General features: G+C 52.9%; 2 protein-coding genes across 2 annotated transcripts in view; both read right to left on the reverse strand.

Moving 5' to 3' along the window:
- Positions 1 to 1741: 1741 nt before the first annotated feature.
- Positions 1742 to 18166, reverse strand: PA2G4 (proliferation-associated 2G4). The gene is made up of 13 exons (XM_050924724.1): positions 18003 to 18166; positions 15172 to 15300; positions 13842 to 13947; positions 13542 to 13611; positions 12178 to 12270; positions 10507 to 10570; positions 8241 to 8319; positions 7002 to 7080; positions 6611 to 6744; positions 5773 to 5867; positions 5162 to 5289; positions 4435 to 4488; positions 1742 to 3598 (listed from the first exon to the last, which is right to left on the reverse strand). The coding sequence occupies exons 1-13, from the start codon at positions 18088 to 18090 to the stop codon at positions 3533 to 3535; spliced, it is 1185 nt and encodes a 394-aa protein (XP_050780681.1). The 5' UTR covers positions 18091 to 18166; the 3' UTR covers positions 1742 to 3532.
- A 4238-nt stretch (positions 18167 to 22404) lies between these two features.
- ERBB3 (erb-b2 receptor tyrosine kinase 3) overlaps positions 22405 to 25043 on the reverse strand; it is a 34932-nt gene continuing 32293 nt past the window's right edge. Inside the window, exons 25-28 of the mRNA XM_050924641.1 lie at positions 24737 to 24886; positions 24326 to 24394; positions 23656 to 23923; positions 22405 to 23234 (exon numbers count right to left, since the gene is read on the reverse strand). Of these exons, the coding sequence (XP_050780598.1) occupies positions 22684 to 23234; positions 23656 to 23923; positions 24326 to 24394; positions 24737 to 24886 (1038 nt within the window). The 3' untranslated portion in view covers positions 22405 to 22683. The remainder of the gene's footprint in view (positions 23235 to 23655; positions 23924 to 24325; positions 24395 to 24736; positions 24887 to 25043) is intronic.

Below are 25043 nucleotides of genomic sequence, written 5' to 3' on the forward strand. Positions count from 1 at the left end.
ATAGAGTGAAATGGGAGCTGGCCCTGACATTCTCTCTGGTCCCAGGTTGCAGTGATCACAGCGACCAACCGTGGCTTTCAGCTGCTCCCCTCAGCCTATTCACCAGTTTAGCTCCCCCAGACTTCTGCCTGTTCTCCACGTCGTGGAAGACCTTGGTGGGAAGCATTTCAGTGATAATAATGAGATGTCCGCAGCAGTCGAGAAGTTTCTGGACAAGGGCTCCGACAAGCTGGGTGTAGCCAAAATGGACCAAGTGCATTGATGTCTAGGAAGATTATAGTGAAAAATAAACCACTGAATGCAATTGTTTTTTTGTGAGTCTAGAAACTTTCTAAGCCTGTCCTACAGGACTGCCCCAGAGGCCATTTGGAGCAGCCTTCCTCTGACTTTCTAGGTACCTGCCATAAAGCCGGTGGGCGACAACACACAACAGGCCAACGCTGGACCTCACCTTTTTAGAGTTTCAGTATCTACACCTAGTGTAGCTGTGACAGCCGGAAAGTCAACAAGCTCCTGCCAATTCACCGCTTTGCCTGGCAAAAAGCACCATTGACTTTGTTGCATCTCAGAGCATTTAAAAAAAGCAAAACCTGTCTACACTATTCTCCCCTCCCCACTCCTCCCCCCCGCTAGCCCTCAAACACCGCAGCTCACAGGACAGCATCGAAAACAGCATGATGTCCTTCCATTTGTGAATCTCCAAGCCCTTTACAAACCACCCAGCAACCCATGGCGATGTGGCATTAGACCTATTTTAGGAGTGGGGAAACAGACTTGCCTGACCCATGTCAGAGCGAGGGAGAGCCAGAAATATACCCCACAAACCCGTCAAACTCAGGCTGGCCAATCTACTACACGAGACATGGCAACATCGGCTCCCTGAGGGCCACACGGCAGTAAGATGACAGTAGCAGAGGTAAGAACCTGCAGATGTGTCGAGGCATTTATGCCACAACTCACCCCACTGATTGTGGAGCATCATTAAGGTCAACAAGTTGCTGCTGCTGCCAGCTGGGGCTTGGAACAGACTTTCAAGGCAGCTGAAGATCCGAGTGACCCTATTCAGACTGACCTCCGGGATATGCAGTGTAAAAATCCCCAGCATAGGGCCGCTCGCTTTCTCCACCCCCATTTCTGGGGATGCTTTAACCTCACACCATGAATGGGACCAAGGCACTGAGCACTTGCTGCACCAGAATTTAAAGGACAACTGAGTAACTGTTCGGGCACTAGGATCAGACCGCACCAGAGGGTCGGTTTCTCATGCTAAACATCCCACGCTCTGAATACGCCCTGAGATTCCTTTGCCTCTTGTCTGTGGTACAGCTAGGCTGGCACACCCTCACCAGAAGCTATGGTGCTAAAATGACCTGATGACTTTAGCGCTGGAATTTGAAATGCCCCAACCTCCTGGGAAACAACCCCAGCAGGTTAACTAGGCCCTTCGCGCCCTTCCAAAGGAAGGAAGGGGGAGTTTCAACACCCAAAACACTACAGTGGGGTTTGGATTTGAAGGGCTAAGGATCCCTGCCTTTGGCAGAGCGTGCTGTGCACTGTCCAGCAGCCTCCACCCCAGAGGTGGCTGCATTTCAAAGATGCACCCCAGGATGGGGTGCAAGATGCCTTAAAACCTTGTAGGGTGAAATGGATTGCAGAAATAATACAGCCCACACACCTTCCCCGCCGCCCGCAGCACCACAGACCCCAAAACAGCAGACCCATTCTTCTGTCCAAACAGCAGTGTCACTAGTCAATTTTATTTGGAAAAAAAATCAGTTACAGAATATTTCTTGGGGATTCTGTTTCAAACCTTTCACAACCAGAATGGTTTTTCTTGTCTCAAGAGGTACATCTTTTTCCAATGTTATTTAAAAGTAAAAATAGAAAATTAACTAAACCTCCCGAAGTCATAGTGGTTTATAAATCAGAACGGTGAAGGAGAAAGATTAGCCCTGCCCTTCCGTTACCGAAGGCAATAGACAGTGTATTGCTTATAAATGCTAAAATGTTCCTCTTCAGAAACAAGGCAGTTTTATTTTCCCTTAAGCTCATGGTTAACCTTCGGGAGCAGCCTAAGCTAAGCCAACCTGCGACAGGCGTGTGATGGCAGCTACCCTGCATCCCTTCAGAATACAGCCCACAGTACCCAACCCCCTACAAGAGCTGAACACAGTTTAGAAATGGGAGCAGACAGTTTGTAGACAGATGGAAAAAAAAATTCTCATTTATTTCCTTTTATTGACGTAAACTTTGGTAGCATTTGCAAGGTTCTTTTTTTCCTCGTTTAAATTTTCAAACTCAAATACTGCCAAGGAAGCACTTGACCTGCAGAAAAGCACAGGTGCGCTCGTCAGAAAGGGTATCGTTAACAGGCAGGCGGCCGCCCAAGCCAGCTACAGTAAGTGCTTAGACAGAGACCTGGCTGGATAACAAATCCCCCACTCAGAGCCGTACAATTCAGCCGGACAGCTTTAAAAAAAGACACACTATAGAAAAGAGATTCCTGGGGCGAAGTCTAGCCTAGGTCCGCTCACTTCTGCAGTATTTCCCAAATTCTTTTATGGCACAGAAGGGCGTGTGGGGAGGAGAGGGGCATTCTTCTGAAAAAGCCGACCGTATGTGACATAAGCAGCGGCAGCTGTTTTGGTGTATGGGAGGGGAAGAATGCTGACCTGCCCTGCGATGCTGGGAAGGTAAAAACGCTGGCTAGGTACTGAGCTGAAGCTGGTGGGTGCTCCAGACGCCTCTTGCCCTTAGGAGGAGTTTTGCAAGGAGTTAGTGGGGAAGAACGGCTCGAATTGAGTGCTTCCTTCCTTACGTTATGACAGTCTCAATTAAAAACAAGCTTATCACACCTGTGTATTAAAAACAGCTTAGACACAAACCAACACAAGCCAGAACTCAACAGGCTGAATGGTCTACGGTCTCGGGGGGAGGAATAAAATTCAATACGACTTTCCCAATTTTAAATATACAGGCTAAAAAAGGGGAAAATTCCACATCAAGGGAACAGTTTTAAGTGGAAGATAAACATCCTTGTGGGCAGGGGGAGCGCTGGGAAGCATCCCTGCTCCCTAAGCACATGGCGCTTCTCAGGCTTCAATCGGTTGGTTGTCAGATGTGACCAAAGGTCCCACCCTCACCAAGAGGGATCAGAAATTCCTGAAAGGGAGAAGTGAAGAAAGGGAGAAGGAAAGAAGAGCTGTCTACACTCCCTCTCTCGGGACGGGACGGGAAGTCACTCACCTCTGGAACAAGCACGAGTAGTATCAAAGGTTAGAAAGAGTGGGGAATAGACTAGTTTTTACTCCTGGTTTTATTATTTTGGTTGGTTGGTTTGAAAGCAGTCTGAAGCTGCTGAGCGAATCCTCCCTCAGAGCAGAGTCAATCGGAGCTGGCTGTTGTCAGTGGGAAGTCCAGGCTGTCTGTCACTGGGGGTGTAAAGAGACAGACAGCACTAGATTTTTGTTTCTCACTTTTTGGGGGGAGCGTGCGAGAGACTCGGGTGCTACATGAGGGGAGCTGGAGCCGTTCAGTCGCCGGCTTCGTTCTCTTCTGCTGTTTCCCCCGTGGTAGCGTTCTCTGCGTTCTTAGATGCCTGTGGAAACGAACCCAAACAGGGTTAAGTGACTCTGCTTCAGAGGGGAGAATCGTTAATTCATTCTGGAGAGAACTCAGAGACACGCAGACCCGCAGCACCCTGGAGTCGCCACCCTGCAATACTCCATTGTGTCAGGGCCACCCTTCCCTTTCGAAGGCCAGCCTCCCCACCCCCCGAAACACAGTTCATCTCCTATCGGGAGTACTGGGCATCTTTTCCCTTTCCAGGATCTCTGATGTTGGTGCAAGAAGAGTTCTCTCCTGTCACCCAGAAAAGTCTCGTGAAGCTCCCCACCTTATCAGCAATACCAGCCAGTCAAATCTCAGCAGAGCTAGCCTCTTTCCCTGCTGACATCTCCCAGGGCGCAGCTTGGCCTTGGTACCTGGCTACAAATCACTAGGCCTCAATGACTCAAGATCAAGGCTGATCAGTTTACAAGCAGGAAAACAGCCTCTCTACAGGCCACTGCTGCAAACTCACTCTGGGATCTGAGAGGCATGCTGGGTTCTTTCTGGCCAGCCAGTGGTAAAGATTCTGCTGACCAAATTCTGCTTTCAGTCACACCTGTGCAACTGCACTCCAGACAAGGGGCGGTAGTCACCCCCCGGCTAGTGAGCAAACAGAATTTGGGATGGAGCGAATAATCCCACTGACAACACATGAGCCGGAACAGAATCCATCTCCCTCTTCCACAGCCAGAAGAGCTCTGCCAGGCGAAGAGGAGCCAAAATTCCTTTTTGCTAAGGCCTGAGTGGAGAGTTTGGGGTCTCCCAAGAGGCAGTTAACCCGTGCGTGTGTGTGATCCAGCCATTATGAAGTGACAACTAAATTACCTTCTTCTTCTTCTTCTTTTGGGTCTTCCGGCTGGCGGAGCTTTGTAGCAGTGCCTAGGGAGAGGAAGAGACGGTAAGCCGCCGGGACACAGATGTTTTCTTTGCTCTGACTGCGGGTAAAGGGGAATGCCACTGTAGCAAAACAAGCTTTGCCAGCTATAAGGGAACTGCTGCACGTCCTGGGCAATGACACTCGCCTTGCGCAGCCCCTCTGAATCCCCACGGCCCTGCAGGAAAGGACGACACACCCGTGACCAAACAGGTGCCATTTGTGGCCGAGGCGGGAGACTTGGGGGGACCCTGCTGGAGATCATGTTCCTGACACAACCACCGAGAAACCAGACTGCAACTCCTCTCTGCTCTGAATGCTGCTGCCACCTTCGCACATTTGCAGAGCAGAGCAGCGCATCAGAACCACGCCCCAGACAGCTCCAGCTGGCGCCGTCTGGTGCTCAGCTCTCTCCTCAAACCTGCACTGTCTCCACCGGAGCTTGGCCTCTCAGCCCTGCTTACAGGGGGTTCCACAGATCCAAACAGCTGAGCGAGAATAGAGACCAACCCACCACTTCGAGGGGACTGACCAACCTGCCGTCTCCTATCGAACCGCATGCCTCACACACCCCCTAAGGCCGTGAGCTGGGTCTTGTCTGGCCTGTGTGGCCCAGAAACGGGTGACTCATGCGTTTCTATGCACTCCAGGGAAGCAAATGCGTTTCCTCGGACTGACCTTCAGTTCTGCATCCTGAACCTCAAAGTGGGATTGGTAGCGCTCCGGCTCGAAGGGGCCACAGGTTATCCTCATGGGGCCGTTAGGCATTAAAAGCACTGTGAATTTGAACTGGGCGACGAACTCGCCTGTAAAGCAGGAATCACGGTTAGGGCCACCACGCTGGCCTACACATTGACGGCGGGGGAACAGTGCACAACCTGAAGTCCACCTCGCTTTCCTGCCGTCACAGCCGCCTGGGACAATCAGTAAACTGCATCTGCAGCGTTTCAATGGCGTCCCTCCCTGCTCAGGGCAGAATCCTTCCTGAAGCAGGTCCTCTTGGCTTATCTTTAAGTGACTCAAACTGATGGTGCGTCCATCACCACCCCGGGGAGATTATCCCCCATGGACCAGCAGATCTCACCACCGGGATTTTGTTCTTACACAAGACCCGACAACCAAGGGGCTAAGAGCTACTTAGCAAAGAAATCTCCTGGTTCCTTGGGAGCAGGTGTCTGCCCAGCACCACCCTCCAGGGACATGGCTACAGCAGGAACCTGCCTGAGCAGAGCCACAGGGTGGACCAGTCCCTGTGCTCTCCTGCAAGCCCCCCACCCCTCCGGACTCACCTTCCTTCTCATAGAGGACATTGAAAGGCTGGAGCAGCTCATGTTTGGCGCATTCCACCACCCCCATCCTAGCCTTCTTCTCATCCTCAAACGCCCTGCGAGAAAGGGAGAGTGCCACGGACCTGAGCTTCTGCCTCTCGCTGCTCTAAGGATCGCACAACCGACGACCTTTTTCAGCAGAGGAGGGGGAAGCCCTGCGAGCCAAGTTACAGATCCAACCCTGCTGCCTAACTTCCCACTGGGGGGGTTGACTGGAGACGTTACTCAGCCATTCCCCGACGAGAGGCCAGCCTGGCTGCGGTGTATTGCTGGTGCAGGATGGCTGGCAGCAGGTGCACAGATGAAAGCTCAGGAAGGTAATGGAGCAAAGTGAACGCAAGGCGTTAGTTCAGAATCCCAGAAAAAGGCCACCGCTCTGAGGCACAAATGGAGCATTAACCTGGGAGATAATTTCCTTTTGCTAAAGTGCACATCAGTCAAAAAAGGGGGCTTGGAACTACCCCTGTGTCCTGACACAGCTTTAACTCCACTCTTTGTGAATACGACAGGATTGGTCCCCTTGTATTTCAGCTGCAACCCCCCCACAAAGGCGCAGGAGGGTCTCAAATCCTCACAGGGGTCTTAATCTCCTGGCCAGGGTGAAACATCCAAGTCTATCACATCCCCTCCCTACGGCTTGTCCAGCTGCAGCAAACCCCGCCATAACAGCACCCTCTGAGACAGAGCAGCTGTCAATAACCCTCTGAGACAGAGCAGCTGTCAATAACCAGGTGAGGGCTCTTGCAAGGCCCCTATTCTGGGCAGATGGGGAGGCTGTGAAAGGAAGAAGAGAGAATACCTGAGAGTAAATGGCATAGTGTCAAAGCGCCTCTCCACCTCGCTGAAAAAGGCACGAGAGGTTTTCATTTTCAAGCCGTACTGCTTGGAGGGGTCCCTTTTGTAAATGGTAGTTCTCTGGCCAGCATCCTTTGCCTAAGAGAACACAAACCAGATTCAAACACAAGCCGCAGACGATAGCACTGAGTGCATGCTGGGGCTTTGGTACCCACACACAAATACTGCCAGCCCTCCCCGAGAGGGCTGCATTTTACACACAGGGAAATAGAGACCCAAGGAGGTAAAGTGACTGCATACAGAGATGGAGCCTGGCTCCCCAGGCCACGCTCAGATCCAGGGACCATTCTGAAGTCCCCATGGCACAAAGTAACACCATGCTGAAGGACACTCACCTTCCCCTCCCCGGTGCTGACAAGCACGTCAATGGCATAAACTTCATGGACCTCAAACTCGGCTTTTTCGTGGTCCTTCCTAGGTGGGAGAGGTTTGGTGAGTGAGCAAAGTGAGACATCTCTACAAGGTTAAAAATCCTCCTTTGCCCTAGTAATATGTTGTACAGAGCTGGGGGGCGGGGGCACAGAGCACCACAAATGCACGTGTGGAGCTTTACACAGCAATTAGGGAAGCTTAATCAAACCAACACACAGGAGACAGAGGCAAGGCTCCATGGAAGTGCTCTGCAGAGGTTCTAGAGATCTGCTAGACAACCATTATTCAGGAAATTCTTCGCTGCCCCAGCCACCAGCGCCATCTTCCATCATTAAGATAGAAGATACTTCAAGAAACAAGTTTATTTTTAATCACTTATGCTGTTTACTCTGCACTTCGCTCAGCCTAGAACACAGATGGGTCATTTTCACTTCCAGTACGTCTTGCATTAACTAAAGAGGCCAGACTGCAGCTTACAGATTGATTTTAACTGAAGATATTTTAAACAAATGTCATGGAAACTTTTCTGGTAACATTTATTCTCTGTTATTTGTATGGTAGCACTTGGGTGCCCCAGGCATGGACCAGGGCCCATTGTGCCAGGCACTACTGTGCCAGGCACTACTGTGCCAGGCACTGTACGAACCCCAAACACAAAGATGGCCTTTCCAACGTACGTAGTAGATTTTAAAAACCCCCAAATCCTCAGTGTTGGGTCTAAACAACCAGAACCTATCCCTGAAGGCAAGGAAGGAGCTGGTGGAAGCGAAGGGAAGGAAATGGGTCCAAGATGTGACTGAAAATGGCAGCCTATGAGAACTAATTTGATTGGGTTCAATCTAGTTCACACCATTAGAGCAATCCACTGTCACTGCTGGGAATAGCTGGCGAGTTTGCCGGCCGTTGCAGAGACCAAGCACTGACTTCGTGTTGGGACACTTTCTAGAATGACCAGCTGACTGCACAGGTGCCAGCGAAAGGTTTAGGGGGTAACAACCTTCAGTCAATGCAGAGCATCACAAATTACCTTAATGTAAGAAAAAATGGAAGACTCTGGGCTAGGCAACACCCACTAACCCACCGACCCAGCCAGGCACCACAGGCCAGGACTAGAAAAGAGAGGGGATTCTCACTGCAGGTCTGGTCTCACACCCCCTCGCAATGCTGCTGATAGAAGCGACAATCCCGGAGAGCAGACTTACTTTTGCTGGTCTGTAGGGTTTTGGATGATCGTTTTCTCTCCATCAATCACGTGCTGTTTCAGCTGGTGTGACAGCATCCCTGCCAAGTTAGGAGAATCCATTAGCACCTCAGAGCTGCAAACCAGCTACCGAGTGACTTGCATTATTAACGCTCCAAGAAGGTGCCCTTAAGCTTTCTGCTAGAGGGAGAACAGCAAAGCTAAAATTTGAGACCGTTTGCCTTTCTACCACCACCTCATCTCAAACAGCTTCATTCACTGAGTTACACATCTATTCTGGACAAAGCAAAGGTCCCTACTTTAAAGGGGTAATTGCATGTCCTAGGTCCAAGGCACAGCCACAGATCGATTCCTTTGTACAACTTCCAACTCCCAGCACAACAGTCTAACCACGGAACCACACTGGCTCAACGGTAACTCCTGGAGGACATGGTCTAAGCCCCCCCTAAAATCATGCAGCATGTGTTTTAAACAAACCAACATTCTTCTTTTCAGTCTCTGTAGCCTGGGACATCAGCTACCAGGAGAATCAGCAATTGCATGGGGATTACCGGCATCCAATGTCTCCGAACGATGCATTCTTGAGCGTCTCCAGGGACGCGTGGAGGCAGAAATGTTTTTGCCAGTGTTTAGATTACTTATGTCCCTCCTGCACAGTCTAGCTAATGGGGCATTCAGCAAATACTTTTGGGCTTAACTCAGTCTCCCTGTCTGCTTTGCAGTACATATTACAATTCAGATTGATCAAGGAAAACTAAAAGCCATTCCTAATCTGCTTCTCAAGTCACCAGCCACAGCAAGGGAACTAACAGGTCTCCATTTTGGAAGGACTGCAGCCAGTGGTGGCAGAGATCACCACTCAGACAAAAAACAGCTCCAATTTTTTTCATAAACCGGATCCTTATGCTGCTGTTGCCAGTGACTGGATAATTAAGGCACCCGACTGTTTCCAAAACAGTGGCTGCTTAAACTCCCTTGACAGCGTGAGCAGCCGCCTCCTCGCTGCAGCCGAGGTGATGTTTTTCTCCCAGAGTGCAGAGCAAAGCATTGGCGAGACCTACCCAACATCCCACGTAACAAACAGCCCAGTCCTGGAACTGCAGCTCTCTGCAGCGAGCGGGGAGAACAAGCCTGCTACAGTATGTCCTGGGATTCAACTGATTAGTGGCGACATGATTTGTTGCTGAAGTAACTGACAGCTACATCACTACGTGAGCAAACCAACAGGATAACAGAACCTGTCCAAACATTTGTGTTTATAATTTTGACAGATAATTTCCATGTTTATATATAAGCGTTTACTCTCCATTTTTATCCATTTAAATGTTAAATGCAGGAGTTTATCGGGAGGTCAGACAACAATTATTTAATGATGGTAAAAAAACCCCAAAGCTTATTAACCACTAAAACACAAATTTGTCAACATCACATGTCCAAATACACAAAGTAACTGTCCTTAAATCAAACTCTAAGTCAGAGGTCCCAAAAGTGTGGGACATGGGGGGGCGGGAGCACTACCCAGCCCCTCCCCACTCCTGCTCCGGTCACACCCCCAGCCATGTCCCCGGCCCCACGCCAGGCCAGAGACTTGGCCGCTAGCGACACCCCCCCCCGCAGGTGCGGCCCCCTTATCCCTGTCCATGACCCCCTCCAAGAGAGAGAGAGAGAGTGTGAGTGTGTGTACACCCCTCTAAGCTGCCAAGCACCTCTTTTCTTTCTTTCAACTTTGTTTTGGTTTGATTGTTGGCATATAGTGAAACTAACCCTTCCAAAGCTAAACTTAACTGAGAACTGTGACCTCAGCTCCCAGGCACCTTTTCAAACATTATGGTCTGATTTGTCTAAGATGCTTCCAAAGGCAACTTCCCACTTGCCGGTTCGGAACAGTATTACTGAGAAAACGCCAAGCAGTTAACGATTGACGGGAGCCGCTCACACTTACTGCCTTATAGCATCGTTCAGCAAAGGATCCCCAAGCATTTTATAAACATTCCCTCACCTACACAGTTAACCATCTGCCCTGTACCAATGGCCACACTGGAGACACTGAGGTTAAATGATTTCCGCCAGGTCTCTCAGGGAGCCTGCGGCAGGCTTGGGGGAGAGTGCACCAGAGTCCTAATCCGTGACAGACACGGAGCCATGCTCAGAACCATTAAATGCTTCCCAAGGTTTTGAATCGAGTAGGCCAGGGCTCCCTGGCTAGGATTAGTGCACCTCTACTTCTCCTCTGGCTGTCACTTGCGCTGAGCTGAGCAAGGCCTTACCTTCGATAGGTGTGCAGTTAAATGAGTGTGCTATTTTGTTCCAGGCGTCTGTCACTTGTGTGTTCTGCGGGAGTAAGAAGACAGGAGAACAAGTCAAGATTTTAAAATTCAAGCCACAGATACACCAGAGATTTCATCTGTGCTCTGCAATGAACCCAGTGCATTTTCTAACTGAGCGGCTCCTGCAACATCCCCTAACATTTAGCGAGCTGAAACAATCGCAGATTGTGTGTTATTTCATACCCACAAAAATGACAAGGTAACAGCAAAAATACAAATCCAGAAGAAAAAAAAAGGTGTGTTTTGTGCTATAGCAGTAGTCCAAAGTCCCCATGGCGCTAGGCACCATACACACACATTGTAAGAGACAGATCCTAATCTATAGTGTGGATACTACTAGGAGAAACCAAGCATGGAAGAAGAGACTGGAGCATTATCCCCATTTACAAACAAGGAGCTAAAACCCAGCAAGATTAATTCACTTGCCACAGGTCACCTAGTTAGTCAATATGGAAGGGGGCTGGTAATATGGACAAAAGGAGAACGTCAGCAGTGTTTGAGAAGTGTGAACACCAAGGACAGAAGTGTGCTTTAGGGCCCCAAGGGACAGGGCTATGAGGAATGGCATGAAATCAAGAAAGATAAATTTAAGCCAATTATTAGGAAACATCCCCGAACAGCAAGCTCTATTAGAATGTGACAGGCTCCCAAGGAAAATGGTGCAAGCCCCATAAATCTTCTATTTAAATGATAAGCCCTCTGGGGTAGGGACTTTTTTATTCCATTTGTACAGCACCAAGCACAACGGGATCCCAGGCTACATTTCCCGCTTTGGTAATACAAATAAATAAATAATAAATAAGCAAAAGATGACTGTGCACTGAGGAGAATGGATGGGTTAGAGCTGACCTAGGACCTCTGCCATCTTTAACTTCTAGGATTTTATTGCTTCTCATTTTGACTAAGTTTCTCACTGGAGAAACGCTGACTTTCTACGGCACTTAAGGCACAGCCATACATGCCAATTGACCTCGGTCACTGGGCCACCACCTTGATCTAAATTCCAAGATACACCACTGTGAAAGACACTAGCAGAAGCTAGTCTATTCCTTGGGTTTCATACTTGGCTGGAGAGTGAAACCAGTGCACGTCCGAAGTATCTGCAAAACCCAAGATGCAGGTCACAGACACAAGCCTACAAGTGTGACAGGTTCACACTTGCTCTCTTGTTCGTCACGCCTCAAACTGAAAAGCAAGGCATCAACCCAGTGAAACAAGGTTCATCTGCTCCTTCCTGGAGGGTATCTGACCACGTGACTCGTAACCCTTAAAATGGCTCAGAGTGCTCAGCTGTCTTCAGTCAGGGACAAGAAGCAGTAGCACGAAGCCCCTGTGTAACAATGGCTTCTTCCCAAGTAGAGCTCAAAGGCTGCTGGCCAATTAACCCTGCATACAGCGTTAAAGCCACAGCAACTCTCCGCATAGCTCCTGCTCACCCCAGAATCTGGCTCAGCTGTCTATGGCCAGCTGGCTGTAGTTTCCCCACAGTTGATCCACCCCTTTCAGAGAAGGTCACAGCTTTCCACTTCTATACATACAGGGCAAGGGTAGGGTCTGTGTGTGCATTCCTGACTCTCTAGATACACCTGGGAAGCACTGAACCATTCTCACCTGGTTTCCGGGTTTTACCAGGCGCAGGGCAGCTTCTGCACAGAGGTGAGCCGCCTTGACAACATCAGCTTTACGACCCGTCACCGGGGTTTCCTGGAAAAAGTTGCCTGTTTTTGAAACATGTCTTTTCTCCGCTCTCTAGGATGAATTCTGTGCTAGAGGGAGCTCCAATCCTGACCCCACCCGTGACACGGCAGGAGGCCCTTCCCTCCCTCCTACTTTGTTAAGCATGGAAGGGACCCTGAGGAGAGGAGAGTTCAAACTCCCCAACCTATTCAGTCATCTCCGCTCTGTCAGAGGGACTAGATACTGCCAGCTGCAGCTGAAATACATTTAAGAACTGAAATGTAAATGCCAGAGCTACAGGCAGGAGCGCTGTGTAATGTGTCTGACCCCCCAGAACTACACAGGACAAAGCCCTGGAGATGGGCCTTTAGCAGCCAGGAGCCTGGACAAGATGAGATCTAAGGGCTCTTTTTCAACTCTGCTTTCTAACATCTAGCCCTAATATCAAGTCAACATGTTCATGAGAGAACTGCTGCCCCCAGGAGCTTGTCTGATTCACTAACATCCTCTTCCAAGGGCTACAGGTAAAAACATGAGTTTAAACTTTGCCTACATGAAAAGTTTATTCAAATTTTACACATTTTTTTCCCCAGGTGGCATTCCCTGAATGCTATTTGTGTACGTGACTTCCCAACGCCACGACCAATGGTCTATGCCATCAACCACCCACATCCTGCAAGCACCTCCACCAACACACGCCAGGCCTGTACATGTCACATTGCCCCTGACTAAACACAGCCACTTACAAGCCAGTGTGCTGCAAGTTCAGGCAGGAGAAGTGTGTAGCGGGGACTGGGTCCTGAGGTCACCTAACTTGCTGTACAAATCACCTGAGCTTAGAGCTGCAAAGGCGAACACAGCAGCCTCCTGTGGTGGCACAAGGAACACGATTCTCGACATTAGCCAGCAGGGTGCAGCAAGTCCAGTTTGACCAGCCAGTTCCATGCACCCAGGACACTGTCCTCTCAGACTTTCACCACAGGGCAGCCATAAGTGCAGTTCATCTAACATTTGATTTGTTTCGCATGTATTGTGTTTGATCTACTTTAACGTTCAAACAGTTTAGCATCTGAACTTTTCTAAGGTGAATAATGATTAATTGTTTTTTAAACACCGTTTCTGTTAATGTTCTCCAAAATCATCGATGCACAGACTTCTGCTCTGCTGCCAAAGTCAGGTGCTCTCTGCAGCCAGGGGCACTCAAGCATGGGCTTTTATATCCTGCTTTTGCTGAACCTTGCCTGATGTGAAAGTAGCATGGGAGAGCTCTCCGCTCAAGCCATTGGCAAGAAGCCTACCTTCGCTGCATCGACGATAAAACTGTGCGCTACATTCGCTATGAAGCCATCCACATGGACTCCCAGGTCACTAACACAAAGAGGAAAAAACAAGATTAGTTGCAGGCACGGCCTCATGGCTCAAGAAACGTCTTTATGACCTCTAAAGACATTAGCGGAACAGGGTATGTTTCAAATGCATCACTTGCCTGGCCAATACTTCCTAGGGTTAGCCAGTTTGTAAACGCAATTAACAGATCAAGCAGCAGTAAACAGCAGAAGCCAACTTTTAACTCACAATAGCATAGCTCAGATACTTACATCTTGACCAAATCTCCATCTTTGAGGATATAGTCCTGGTCACTCTTCAAGGGGGAGAAGTGACAGACACAGTTATTGACCGATATACTCGTCGGGAAGGCAATACCTATGACCAAAGGGAATAATGGTGAGATCGCACCTGTGCGAGACCTGTGTGCACTTCGGCGATACGGACCCTGCCATCATGTACTGCAAGACACCATGCAGGCAGCACCCTATGTTCCATCACACAGAGCAGCCAACAAACGATCTGCACATGGGTCCAAATGCACACGTGATTCAAAGCCTCAACCTGCAGCTCATACATGCAGGATACAACCAGGAGTCTAGTTTGTTAGTCTCCTCTGATGCACCAGAGAATAAAGTGGGACAAAAATATAGAGCTGCACTACCTCATGATGCGACCTCAGCAGCTCACTCAAGCTAAGCCAGGCCTGTCCGTGCCCAAAGAGAGAGCTCTTCTTAAGAGCAGAACTCCGCTCATTTGGAGCGTGTGAGACTTAAGCAAAGCTAAATGAGTCACTAACTCTTATGACATACACGTAAGGAGACTGCAAATCAATTGAGACCACAAGGCAATATGGTCTGAGAGTCGGAGCACATGAAAGGAAGTCATGAATTTCAAAATTCTTATCTCAGCTCTGCCTATGACTAGCTGTCTCCTATTTGGGGAAAATCAAAGCCTCTAGGGTGTTCGTCTCCTCAGCTGAGCACCTGCGAGCAGCGGAGGACTGCTGAATGGCGGACAGCGCTTTTAAAACCAAAGCACTAAAGTACCAACATAGATCAGCTGGGGTTTGACGCTGACTTTTTAAGCATTGTTCTGTGCTCTGGGCACAGCCCTTTGGCCAAAAAATAGAACAAGCATTTGCGGCGTCTCCCAGCATCAGATCAACTCCAGCCTAGACAGACAAATGTGGAAGAACGGCGTTTAAAGCAATCATCTTTCTCTCAAGAGACCTCAAATATCCAGGGCCAGGAACCATGATGCTCACCATGGCTCTTTACGTAGCCATGGAAATCTTGTGAAAATTACAGACCAGCAAGTACGGTAGACAAGGCATTTGTCTCCAAAACAAATCTAGTTTGTCTGAATGGGCGTGGCTAATCCAAACGTGAACCTCAAACTACCCAGTGCTGTGTAGTAGCTGCTGTACCCTGTTCCTTAGCAGAACATTTGGGGTGAGTGAGAAGCACGAAGCCTGGAATTCAGCTTTCAGAAACAATCTTCATTACGCATTTCAGTAGTTTCACTGTATGGTGTGATGGAAACAAAGAGAAAAGGAAAGAGCCCTGCATTGCAAAGGGAACCCTTGAGACTGTACTTTACCTTTCTTCATTTCCTTCTCCTTCTTGAAGATTTTGCCAGTCTCTTCCATGATCATGGCATCCCCTCTCTCACACAGGCTGAGAACAGACCCTCCAGATTTAGCTGCTTCAACCACTGCACGCAGGACCCCTGGGTTCAAACGCACAGTGTTGTGGAATTTGAAATGGATGCGTTAACTAAAAACAGCCAATAACTTTAAAAAAAAATATGAGACCCTTCATAGATAACAGTGCTGCAGGAAGGATTAACATTGGTGGCTCAACTTTTCACTACAAGTGAGTACACCAAACATGCACAACTTTGATTTTTTTATTATTATTATTATTTTTTACAACTGGCATCTATGGACTGACTCAGGAAGTCCAGCAAGCACTACCTTGCTCTGATTGCAAGAACATGTGCGCACATCGCTGTGCTAGTTCACATGAAGTGTTGAACTGCAGATGCCCTTGAAATGTCAAACACCTGTCCACTCCCACCTACACACACAGCAAGGTCTGTTTAATAAAGGAGTCAAGGAGAAGCAACACTGTCCTCCCACATTCCTTCCCTTCAGAAGTCAGGACTATAGAAAGAGGTTCAAAAATGACCCAGGAGACTGTGTGTGTCACACATCAAAGGAACAAGGGCTGCTATTGTGGGTTTCAAGGTCTATTCTATATCGTTTCTCATTGGGACAGGTCACTTGGCATCAGAGCTGGCAACAGCACAGAACAACTGCAGCTTAGCTACCTACATTAGTCTTACACTTTGCAGCCACCTTCCTGCAATTGCACGTAGAAGCATTTCAGAACTAACCCTTTGCTTCCTTTCATTCTTCCTAGTGCAGCTACTTCACAGACAGTGTGCCGCACGGGAGATTACTAAACGTTATATTCCCTAGTCACAAAACATTGCATGGATTTGGTTATGGAGGTATTATAGTTTTGCTTTTCGAGCGCTTCAAAGGGCTTTATTGGGATGCTGAGATCCCACCACAGAATACGTTTCTCTCTATTTTATAAATGGCGAGAAAAGATTTGAAGCGTGGGGCTGTTCCTGAAGTACTCCAGCGTCACATCTGTGAACAAATCTTGATTGCCTTACTCACAAGAACAGCCCCAGGGAAGTCTCTGGAATTATTTGAGGGTGACCAGCAAACAGGTTTGTGCACTAGCCAACAGCCAGTATGTACAGGCACTGGGAGCCAGGACTTTCCTTCCGTTTCCAGATCTACCTCTGGCTGTATGCCATTACTTCACCTCTGGGCTTCATTCCCCCTCCCTCCTCTGACAAAGTGGGACAATTCTTATTGGGAGCTGTGAATGCTTTTAGATCCCTGGATAAAAGGCATTTGCTCAGAAATATTTTGCTCAATTTCTCCTATGTGGTGGAAAGAGCCTAGTTAAGGAATTAAGTCAAAAGGCTTATGCCCAAATAAATCTGTTAGTCTTTAATGTGCCACAGGACTCCTCCTTGTTTTTATGGATACAGACTAACACAGCCACCCCCGATACATAAACTGTGAATTTGGAAGCGAGTTTTTTAAGTATATCTAAAAATCATCACAAAAACAGTATTTCTGTGTGCCATCATGTTGTGAAGAAGGGGCAGCATGAAAATATGAAGTGTTAAAGTTCACACAGAAGCAAAACAAATGGCGATCAATATCCATTAGGGAATGGGAAAGTTAAAAACAGTTTAATAGTACTGGCCAAGGAACATCTATTAACTGTAGTTTGTACTTATACAGTGCCTCATTCCATGAATTAAAAGCACTTTACATCATTAAATACATGTACTACGTTGTCAAGAAATCAAGAAAAAAATCTGGAAAACGTAAAACCTTATAACTATTCTGGATTTTGAATGTTTTACCTGTGACGTACAGAAAAATACTGTGACCATTTTACTTTCCCATGAGGAGTGCCCCCGACATGCCATTAAACCGATTAGAACAGATTTAACTTTTTTTATTACAGCAAATGTTAAAAATATATATATAATCCATAGGTTGAGAAAAGAGCATCTGTACATCTGGGTATAGTGCTTAGATTACCCACAAATACAAAGCTGGTTTTTAAAAGTCATAGCTACGTAGAGGAGATAATCAGCAATAAGGTGAATAGATTTAACGATCCAGTTTAGATATTAAAATCAAACACTCGGGTAACACCACCCATGACAAGCCGTACAGAGATGTGGGTGCGGAAGGCCAGCGGAGTGCAGGCTGTCCGTTTGAACACAGCCCACGAGCGGAGTATTCCCCTTCGCACGAGAGCTCGTGGCGGAGCATCCCAGGATACAAGTTCACAGGGGGCCGGTCCGAAACACGCCTGCACCCCCACCAGCGTGCCGACCCCCAGCCCGGCCAGGACCCTTCAAAGGGGCCCAGCAGCTGTCACTGCTCTCCGCCGCCACGGCGAAGGGAGCGGGGCTGGAGGCTGCCCCGCGGCACGGGGCGGTCGCGGCCCCGCTGGGGCCTGGGCGAAGTCGGGCACCCGGGGCTGCCCCGGCCCGCGAACAAAAGCCCACGCGGGAGGAGGCGGGCGGGCCGCGGGAGCCGCACGTGGCAGAGGCGCCGCGGGACCATGTGGCGGCACTTCCCGCCCGGCCCGGCTGCCCAAGGGGGGGCTGGGAACCCCCCCACTCCGCGTGCCCGGCTGCCCCGAGGAGCGGGGGGGGGACTGGGCCCTCCCCGGCCTTACGTGGGGGGGCTGTGCTAGCAGGGCCCCCCCGGACACCCGGAGCCGCGCGGGGGGAGGGGCGGGCATGGCCCGGGGGGGCGCTGCCTTTCCCCCGGGGGGGGCTCAGGGCACCCCGCGGGACCCACCCCCCCGCCCCGCACTCACGGTTGGCGATGTCCCCCCCCATCTTGTACTTGGTCACCACCAGGTCCTCGGCGATGGTCAGCTCGGCCGCCTCCTCCTCGCCCGACATGCTGGGCGCCGCCCGGGCCCGGCCTGGCCTCGCCCCGCGCTGGAACCGCCGCCGCCGCCTGAGGAGAGACCCGGCCGGAGCGAGCGAGCCGCAGAGAGCGCGGGCTCCGCGCGGGTCACGCTGGGGAAGCGAGTCCCCGCCCGCTCGGCCGCCGGACTACGACTCCCGGCAGGCGCCGCGCGAAGCGGAAGGGGCCCCGCCCGCTGCGTCGGGGACCACGGCTCCCGGCATGCAGCGCGCCACGGGCGCTCTCGCGCGAACAGGGGCAGAGTCTCGTTTTCCGAGATGGCGGGTGGGCCGGCGGGTCGCAGTGCACGCTGGGAGTTGTAGGCTGGGGTTGGCCTGGACTACAAGTCCCAGCGGGCTGAGGGGCCCTTAGTTAAAGAGGGTCGGAACTGGAGGGGCTGCCCTAAGGGTGGGAGGGGCACCCTCAGGGAGGGGAAGAAAGGGGGCACGAGGGGGGCGGGGGAAAAGGGATTCACATTCAGCCTAAGGGGAAGGGGTACCCTCAGGGGAGGGGGAGCAAGGGCGCACTCCACGTGGGGGAGGCACGGGGCACCCCTGGGGAGGCTGAGGGTGCATGCTGTGGGGAGGGGTCTAACCCAAGATACCTCCAGCAGGATCTGGAGCTGCAGCAATGGCAGCCAAGGGAGGGGGAAGAAACTGCCTCTTCCAGGCGCCCCCTGGCATGGGGCATGTGGGGAGAGGCATCTCCAGGGTCTGCCTGCCCTGCCCCACCCACTCCTCATGCCAGCCCCCCTCCCCTCCCAAAGCCATCCAGCAGGGACACACTCAGGCACCATGTTCATCAGCGTCACTTTTATTTTGTCTTAAAAAAATACATTAAAACTCCTTCAGTGATGGGAAGCACAGAAAACTGAGAGACGGCGCGAGCAAGGGCTTCCCGCGCGGGGGTTCATGGGCCCAGCCAAACCTGGCGTCCTAGCCCGAGAGCGATGGATGCCAAACACTTCAGAGGAAGGCACCAGTCCCCACCCACCTGTAACAACACACATGGCCCCGATCTGGCAGTGAGATGTGCCTGGAAAGGCCCTTCCTTTGCGCTGCCAGTGCTCAGTGTACAGTTTTGCATTTAGTGTTTTCTTAAAGCTTCATAGTAAATAAAGTATGGTTCTAGTCTTCGTGGCTGCACAGAAAAGCTTGAAAATACAACACCTTGTCAGACCTAAAGGCTCAGAAACCAGAAGGTACATTAAAAAAACAAACCCAAACCAAACTCGTTTAAAAAAACAAACCAACCAGGATTTTATAGCTGAGTTCGTGGTTTTTGAATACTTGAGGTTGGCACAGCTGCTCCCAGAGACCTCCTGACTTTAGAATATTTGTTTGCACTGCCGCAGAGCACAACACGTGCTGTACAATTTCCTTCCTTCACCAATGTTGTATTCGCTATGGCCATGGGCTATAGTACACTGCAGTTTGTATGTTTGCCTAGCTCCTGCCATAGCAAATTTGTTGACAGGCCCCTATATTAATAAATACATCCCAGGTGCTACATGAGTCCAACTCTCTGCATCTCCTTCCAAGACCAGAGCCTAAACATGCAATAATAGTCAATTCCCTTCTGAGCTGCATATTCCCTGTGAACCTTGGGACATTTATCCTAGCCGGTGTCACCACAAATGGTGTTTCTATTCCTGTAAGTGTCTCTTTCCTTTAAAACACAAAACACTAAAGCGATTTCATCCTGCGGCTGTGAGTCCCACAGGTAAAACTGTAAAGCTCAGATTCCTTTTAACCTTCATTCCACCAGTTCTGACACACAGCAAGACAATGTAAACAAGGACAGGAGAGGGGAAAAAAAGTACTCCCTGCTTTCCAGTGCATTAGCCTTTATGAAAATTACAAGGGGGGCGGAGGCTCTTCTGGAAGATCCAGGCCAGGCTACTGGAGGCATCGCATGTGTTTCTTTAAAAGGACTAATTAGCAAATTGGATTGGCTCAGTTTGCACCTGCTCTTCCCCTGCATCTCGTGTCCTCACTTGCATTGCTGCAGCATGCTGCCAGTGTGAGCTGCCACGTTTACATGCCCTTTGCACAGGTGTAAACAACCCAAAGAGGATTTGGACCCGGTGATTTCACTAGAATTAGTCCGGCTGGAAGCAAAACCGGGATCAGCCCCTTTGAGTTTAGTAGGAAGGTGCAGGCCCAGAGGTGCAGCCCCCATGCTCAGCTCTCCCTTGGTAGGTTCCTTAGTTCTCTCTCCTTTGGAGAGCCTGGGAAGAAAACACAGCAAACCCCTCACCTTGTCATGCTAGAACCCAGGAGTCCGGGCCCAGCAGGCTATCGGCTCCTGCATTTCAAACAAACAAACAGGGATGGAGCAGCGCAGCCTGGGTGAAGCACACAGCGGGTGGGGGGACCTCAGGCTTGTTTCTACTTTTCATTCTGAAATACAATAAACCCTTCCCACGTGAGAACGTTAGTGCCACTCGCCGGCAGGGGGCAGAGTGGCAGCTCTGAGATGTGTGCCAGGCAGGGGCCCCGTGCCAGCCCCGTGCCAGCCTCGCTAGCAAGGTGCCCGCGCGGATCCCTTAGCCCAGACGTGCAGGGCTGTGTTTTAGGACTGAGATGTGTCACGCACCCGGCCCCGCGTGCGTGGGGGGGGATCACGAGTCGGTGCTTCCCCACGGCTCTAGCAGACAAGAGGTCTCACTGGATACCCCAGAAGGGTCTCTGATCTCCACAGCCAGTTCAGGGCAATGGGGCTGCCGCCCCCCTGCTCAGCCGGCTGCAAGAGGGAGGGGAGGAGCCTGGAGAGACCTGCCCCACACTCCCTTCCTCCCTCCCGTGCAGGTCCCTGCTTTAGTCACATGTTGGTAATATGGTCTGGCTCTGGCTGGGCGGAAATGCCCCTTCCACAGCTCAGAGAGCAGAGGGTGACAGCCTGTTCTAACCGCTAGACACCCCCTTCCTCCTGGAGCTGGGAGCAGTGCAGCCGTCTGAGCAAGGAAGGACCCCAGTTCCCTCTTAGAGTGGGACCAGAACCCCGGAATCCGGACTCTCACGGTCCTGCTCTAACCCCTAGACAACTCTCCCCTGCCAAGGATTCATTGACTTTGCCACTTTAACCAAGGCTGCTCAGACCCGCTGTGAGTCCCCCAGGTAAACAGCACTGACATCCCGTGGCCTCAAGTGGGACGAATTCAGAGCCCCCCCCCTTGCTTCATTTGGGGGGGTGACAAGGAGGGCACACACGCTCCGCTTCCTGCAGAGGAGAGAAACACTTCAGCAGCCCTTGGCGTACCAGATACAGACCAGAGACGATGGCCACAACCCCCCACAGGCCGCGCGGGCCCGTGACAAACACGGAGGAGAGGAAAGACGGGAACGCGGGCCAGAGCCCTGGGCAGGGAGGCAGCCCGTGGGCCAGGCCAGCCTGCTCCAGCTTCGCACATGTAGGGAACCTCACCACAAGATTCAGTGCAAAAACATCAACTTCATTTCATCGCCACAGGCTTGGGGTGTCGTCCCCTCACCCCGTCGGTAGCTAGCTCCCCGCCTCTCAGCGGGGACGTCTGCCACGGCGTGACGAGGGGGAGGTCCGGGGATGGAGCCTGCTGACCTTGCTGTTCTCGAGCCCGAGGCTGGGATCACCCCAAGCGTGGGCTCTGATCACCCCGGGGGATCGAGATCCGACAATTCCCCCCCCCCCAGGCTTCTTACCCTAGCGGATATTGGATTGAACGGGACAGAAACCGACCCACCGACTCTTCACCCGGCTCCAGCCTCCGCTCCTAAGCTGTGCCTAGCGCAGCAGTGGCAAGGGAGGGGGCAGCAGTCATTGGGACACCCCAGTTTGCAGGGGGGCGGGAAAGAGAAGGTCTCTAACTCCCTACATGGCCCAGAGGGGGAAACTGAGGCCCAGAGCAGCGAGTCTGAGACATAGATCTCAGGAGTTCTGGCTCCCGGTCCAGCGTTTTACCCACTAGACCCAAAACTAGCAGCCCCCTCTTCTGTTCACGTCACCCCATGGCCCTGCCTGGAGCAGCTCTGGGATTCTTCATATCCAGGTGTAAGGAGACCCGCCCCATGTTTGCTTGGTAGGGGGTGAGGAATGAGGCAGCCCCTGCTCCAGCTGCTCCCCACATGCTTGACCCATGGCTGGGCCCCAAACGCCCTCAGGCTCTATGCTAGGAGCTCAGTACAGGAGGCTTTTCCCATGATGGTGGAGAGAAGGACGCAGCCCGACTCCCCTGCCCACCTCACCAGACGTAGGTACCTGTCCTGTGTCCATATGTCTGTGATCCTGAGGTGGAACTGGGGAGGGGGCTGCCCCCCCCGACTGGTTTGATTTCACAGTGGGGCAGTGCATTGCCCCCCAGCTGCCAGAACCAGCCTGCATCCCAGCATCCAATGGGCACAGACACAGGGGCAGGCCCCTGTCCCTGCTGCCCCGTTAAGGGAGCGTTCGCCGTTTCTGCCCAGCCTGTAAATACCCCCTGGGGCTGGGGAAGGACGTTTGCTCCCAGTCCCCCGGCTGGGCTTGTTCAGCGAGGGGCGGGCAGGTGCTGGAGTCCAATGGCCCTGCCCCCCCGGGGACAGATGGGTTGAGCACCCCCCTGTTGCCCCCTAGGTCCGCTGGGCATCCGCCTTGGCGAAGAGCCGGCTGTGCCAGTAGTCGGGGTTGTCGAAGGCGCAGTCCGAGGCTTCCAGGCTCCGCAGGGCTTTCATGAAGCCGTTCTTGGGGCACGGCGAGCTCTGGCAGCCCGGGCACCCGCTCCCTGGCGCCAGGATGGCCTCCATCACCTCGTAGGCCTGCTCCTCGGGGGAGCCCCGGGGGACGGCCGCGCTCATGCAGGTGTAGTCGTCCCGCCCGGCCCCCGGCGAGCTCAGCACGCTGCTCAGGGACTGGCTGAGTTTGGGCTGCTTGTTCATGTATTCGTAGTCCTCCTCGGCCGCAGCCACCTCCCAGCCGGCCACGGGCAGCTGAGAGCTCAGCACGCTGCCCAGGGAGGCGCTGCGCTCTGAGCCCAGGTCCATGTACTCGTAGCCCAGCTCCTCCAGGGAGGCCGGCCGGGGCTGCGGGGGGCGTCTGTTCATGTACTCGTACTCCTCCTCCGGCTCCGAGGCGCGGCCCACGGGCCTGTCGCGCAGTGACCGGGCGGTGCTGCCCGCTCGCTCTGCAGGGGGAAGCCGACGACAAGCCGGTGTTAGGTGCAGCTGGCAGGGGGTGGCAGCTGCAGACGGGGTGTGTGTCTGATCTGCCTCGTGGCCTCTCACCCGCCTGTCTCGTGCGCGGGGGGCAGCCGGGGCACAGCATCCCGGGCACAATGGGAGAGGCAGCTGGCTCTCCTCCCCCATGGCAGCTTCCTTCCAGAGTCCCCAGTGAGGCAGGAGGGACCGAGTGGCTCAGGGGAAGGGGCACCGGGACCCAGAGATTTCCCACCTCGGCTCGTGGGTTTCAAGGCCTCAGCTGCAGCGAGTTTGCTGGGTCTTAGCCCAGCAGGCCAGGTAACAACCAGATAACGACCACCCCCGCGGGTCCCCTCGTGGCAGGGTAGACCCAGACCGCCCCCCCCTGACTCCCGGGGCTGCCGTTACCTCGGCCGTGGTTATCCGGCATGACGTAGCCGTTGATGTCATCCTCGCCGTCGGCCGTGCCCGCGGACAGGGGGAAGCTCTCGCGCTGGGAGAGGTAGGCGCTGTCGCCCCAGGAGCGCAGGCCCTGGCACAGGCTGCCCGGCAGGGAGAGCTCCTCCATCAGCTCGCACTCCGAGGCCGTGCCCCGGCCCTCCGACGACTCCGACACCGTCCGGCCCACTGACTCCTGTCGGACCCTCAGGGTCTGCCGGGAGCCCAGCCCGGTGCCCTGGGAGATGTGGGGAGAGAGACGGGGTCAGGAGAGGAGTCACTGGGCATGGGTAGCGTTAGCCCAGCTGCTCCACTGCTGACCCCCAGCCCTGACCCAGCCAGCTCCACCGGTGCCCCTCACTCCTGACCCACAGCCCCCTGCTCTCCCAGTCCTGGGCTCTCCCCAACCCAGCTCTGCCGGTGCCTCTCACTCCCGACCCGCAGCCCCCTGCTCTCCCAGTCCTGGGCTCTCCCCAACCCAGCTCTGCCGGTGCCCCTCACTCCCGACCCGCAGCCCTACTAGCCCAGCCCTGCTCCCCTCCAGCCCTGGTGGTGCCCCTCACTTCCGCCCAATGGCCCCACAGGACCCTCCGGCAGAGGCCGTCCATGGGGCGCACCCCCTATACGCTGTGCTGGGTACCTGGCGGCAGCCGCTGAGGCCGGTCTGATTCATGGGGATGTACCCGGCTGGGGGGCTCAGGTTCGGGCTCTGCAAAGGGAGAGGGGCAGGATGGTGATTACTCGGCCCAGGACAGGGGGTTCTTGGCACCGGGACCAAGGGAGATGGGGCACAGGAGTCTGCGGGACCCCCAGGCGCAGGCTGGGTGGGGTGGTCAGCACTGAGTGACGACCCATGGAACCAGGTCTCATGCTGCAAGGCCGAGCGCTGCCGGGGTCAGGAAGGAAACCCCTCCCCTGCAGGGGGTGTCCCGCATGGCTATGCGCGTCCCCCCTTCCCATCCTTTACAAGAAGAATTTTTAGCCTCCCCGCAGAAGGGCCAGGATGTTGGGGGGGGGGGTACAGGCCGAGGGGGAGGCGGCCATCTCTCACCCGGGCGTAGTCCACACGCTGCCTGGAGGCGAAGAGGCTGCTGGCCGTGTTGAAGGGGCCAAGCTCCTCCTCCAGCTCCAGCGTCTCCATGTCCTCCAGCTCCTTGTCGCTCAGGGGGGGCTCGGCGGGGGGCGGTGGCCCACTCTCCCTCTGCACAGGGGGGGAGGGACACCGCGTCAGGGGCTGTCAAGGGGTTAACGGGGCCCAGCCCCTAACGCTGAGCGGCCAGGGGGACCTTAACGCCAGGGGCGGCTCCAGACCCCAGCAGGCCAAGCACGTGCTTGGGGTGGCATGCCGTGGGGGGCGC

The sequence above is a fragment of the Gopherus flavomarginatus genome, chromosome 16, assembly GCF_025201925.1.
Source record: "Gopherus flavomarginatus isolate rGopFla2 chromosome 16, rGopFla2.mat.asm, whole genome shotgun sequence".
NCBI classification, from domain to species: Eukaryota; Metazoa; Chordata; order Testudines; family Testudinidae; genus Gopherus; species Gopherus flavomarginatus.

Bases quoted from the DNA above. Each gene is read 5' to 3' on its own strand.
- PA2G4 (XM_050924724.1), bottom strand. From the start codon at position 18,090: ATGTCGGGCGAGGAGGAGGCGGCCGAGCTGACCATCGCCGAGGACCTG. The intron at 8,320-10,506 runs GTAAGGCCTTGC...CTAACTTGGCAG, and splicing joins TAACTGCACACCTATCGAAG to GGATGCTGTCACACCAGCTG. The intron at 6,745-7,001 runs GTGAGTGTCCTT...GTGTTCTCTTAG, and splicing joins TCAGCACCGGGGAGGGGAAG to GCAAAGGATGCTGGCCAGAG.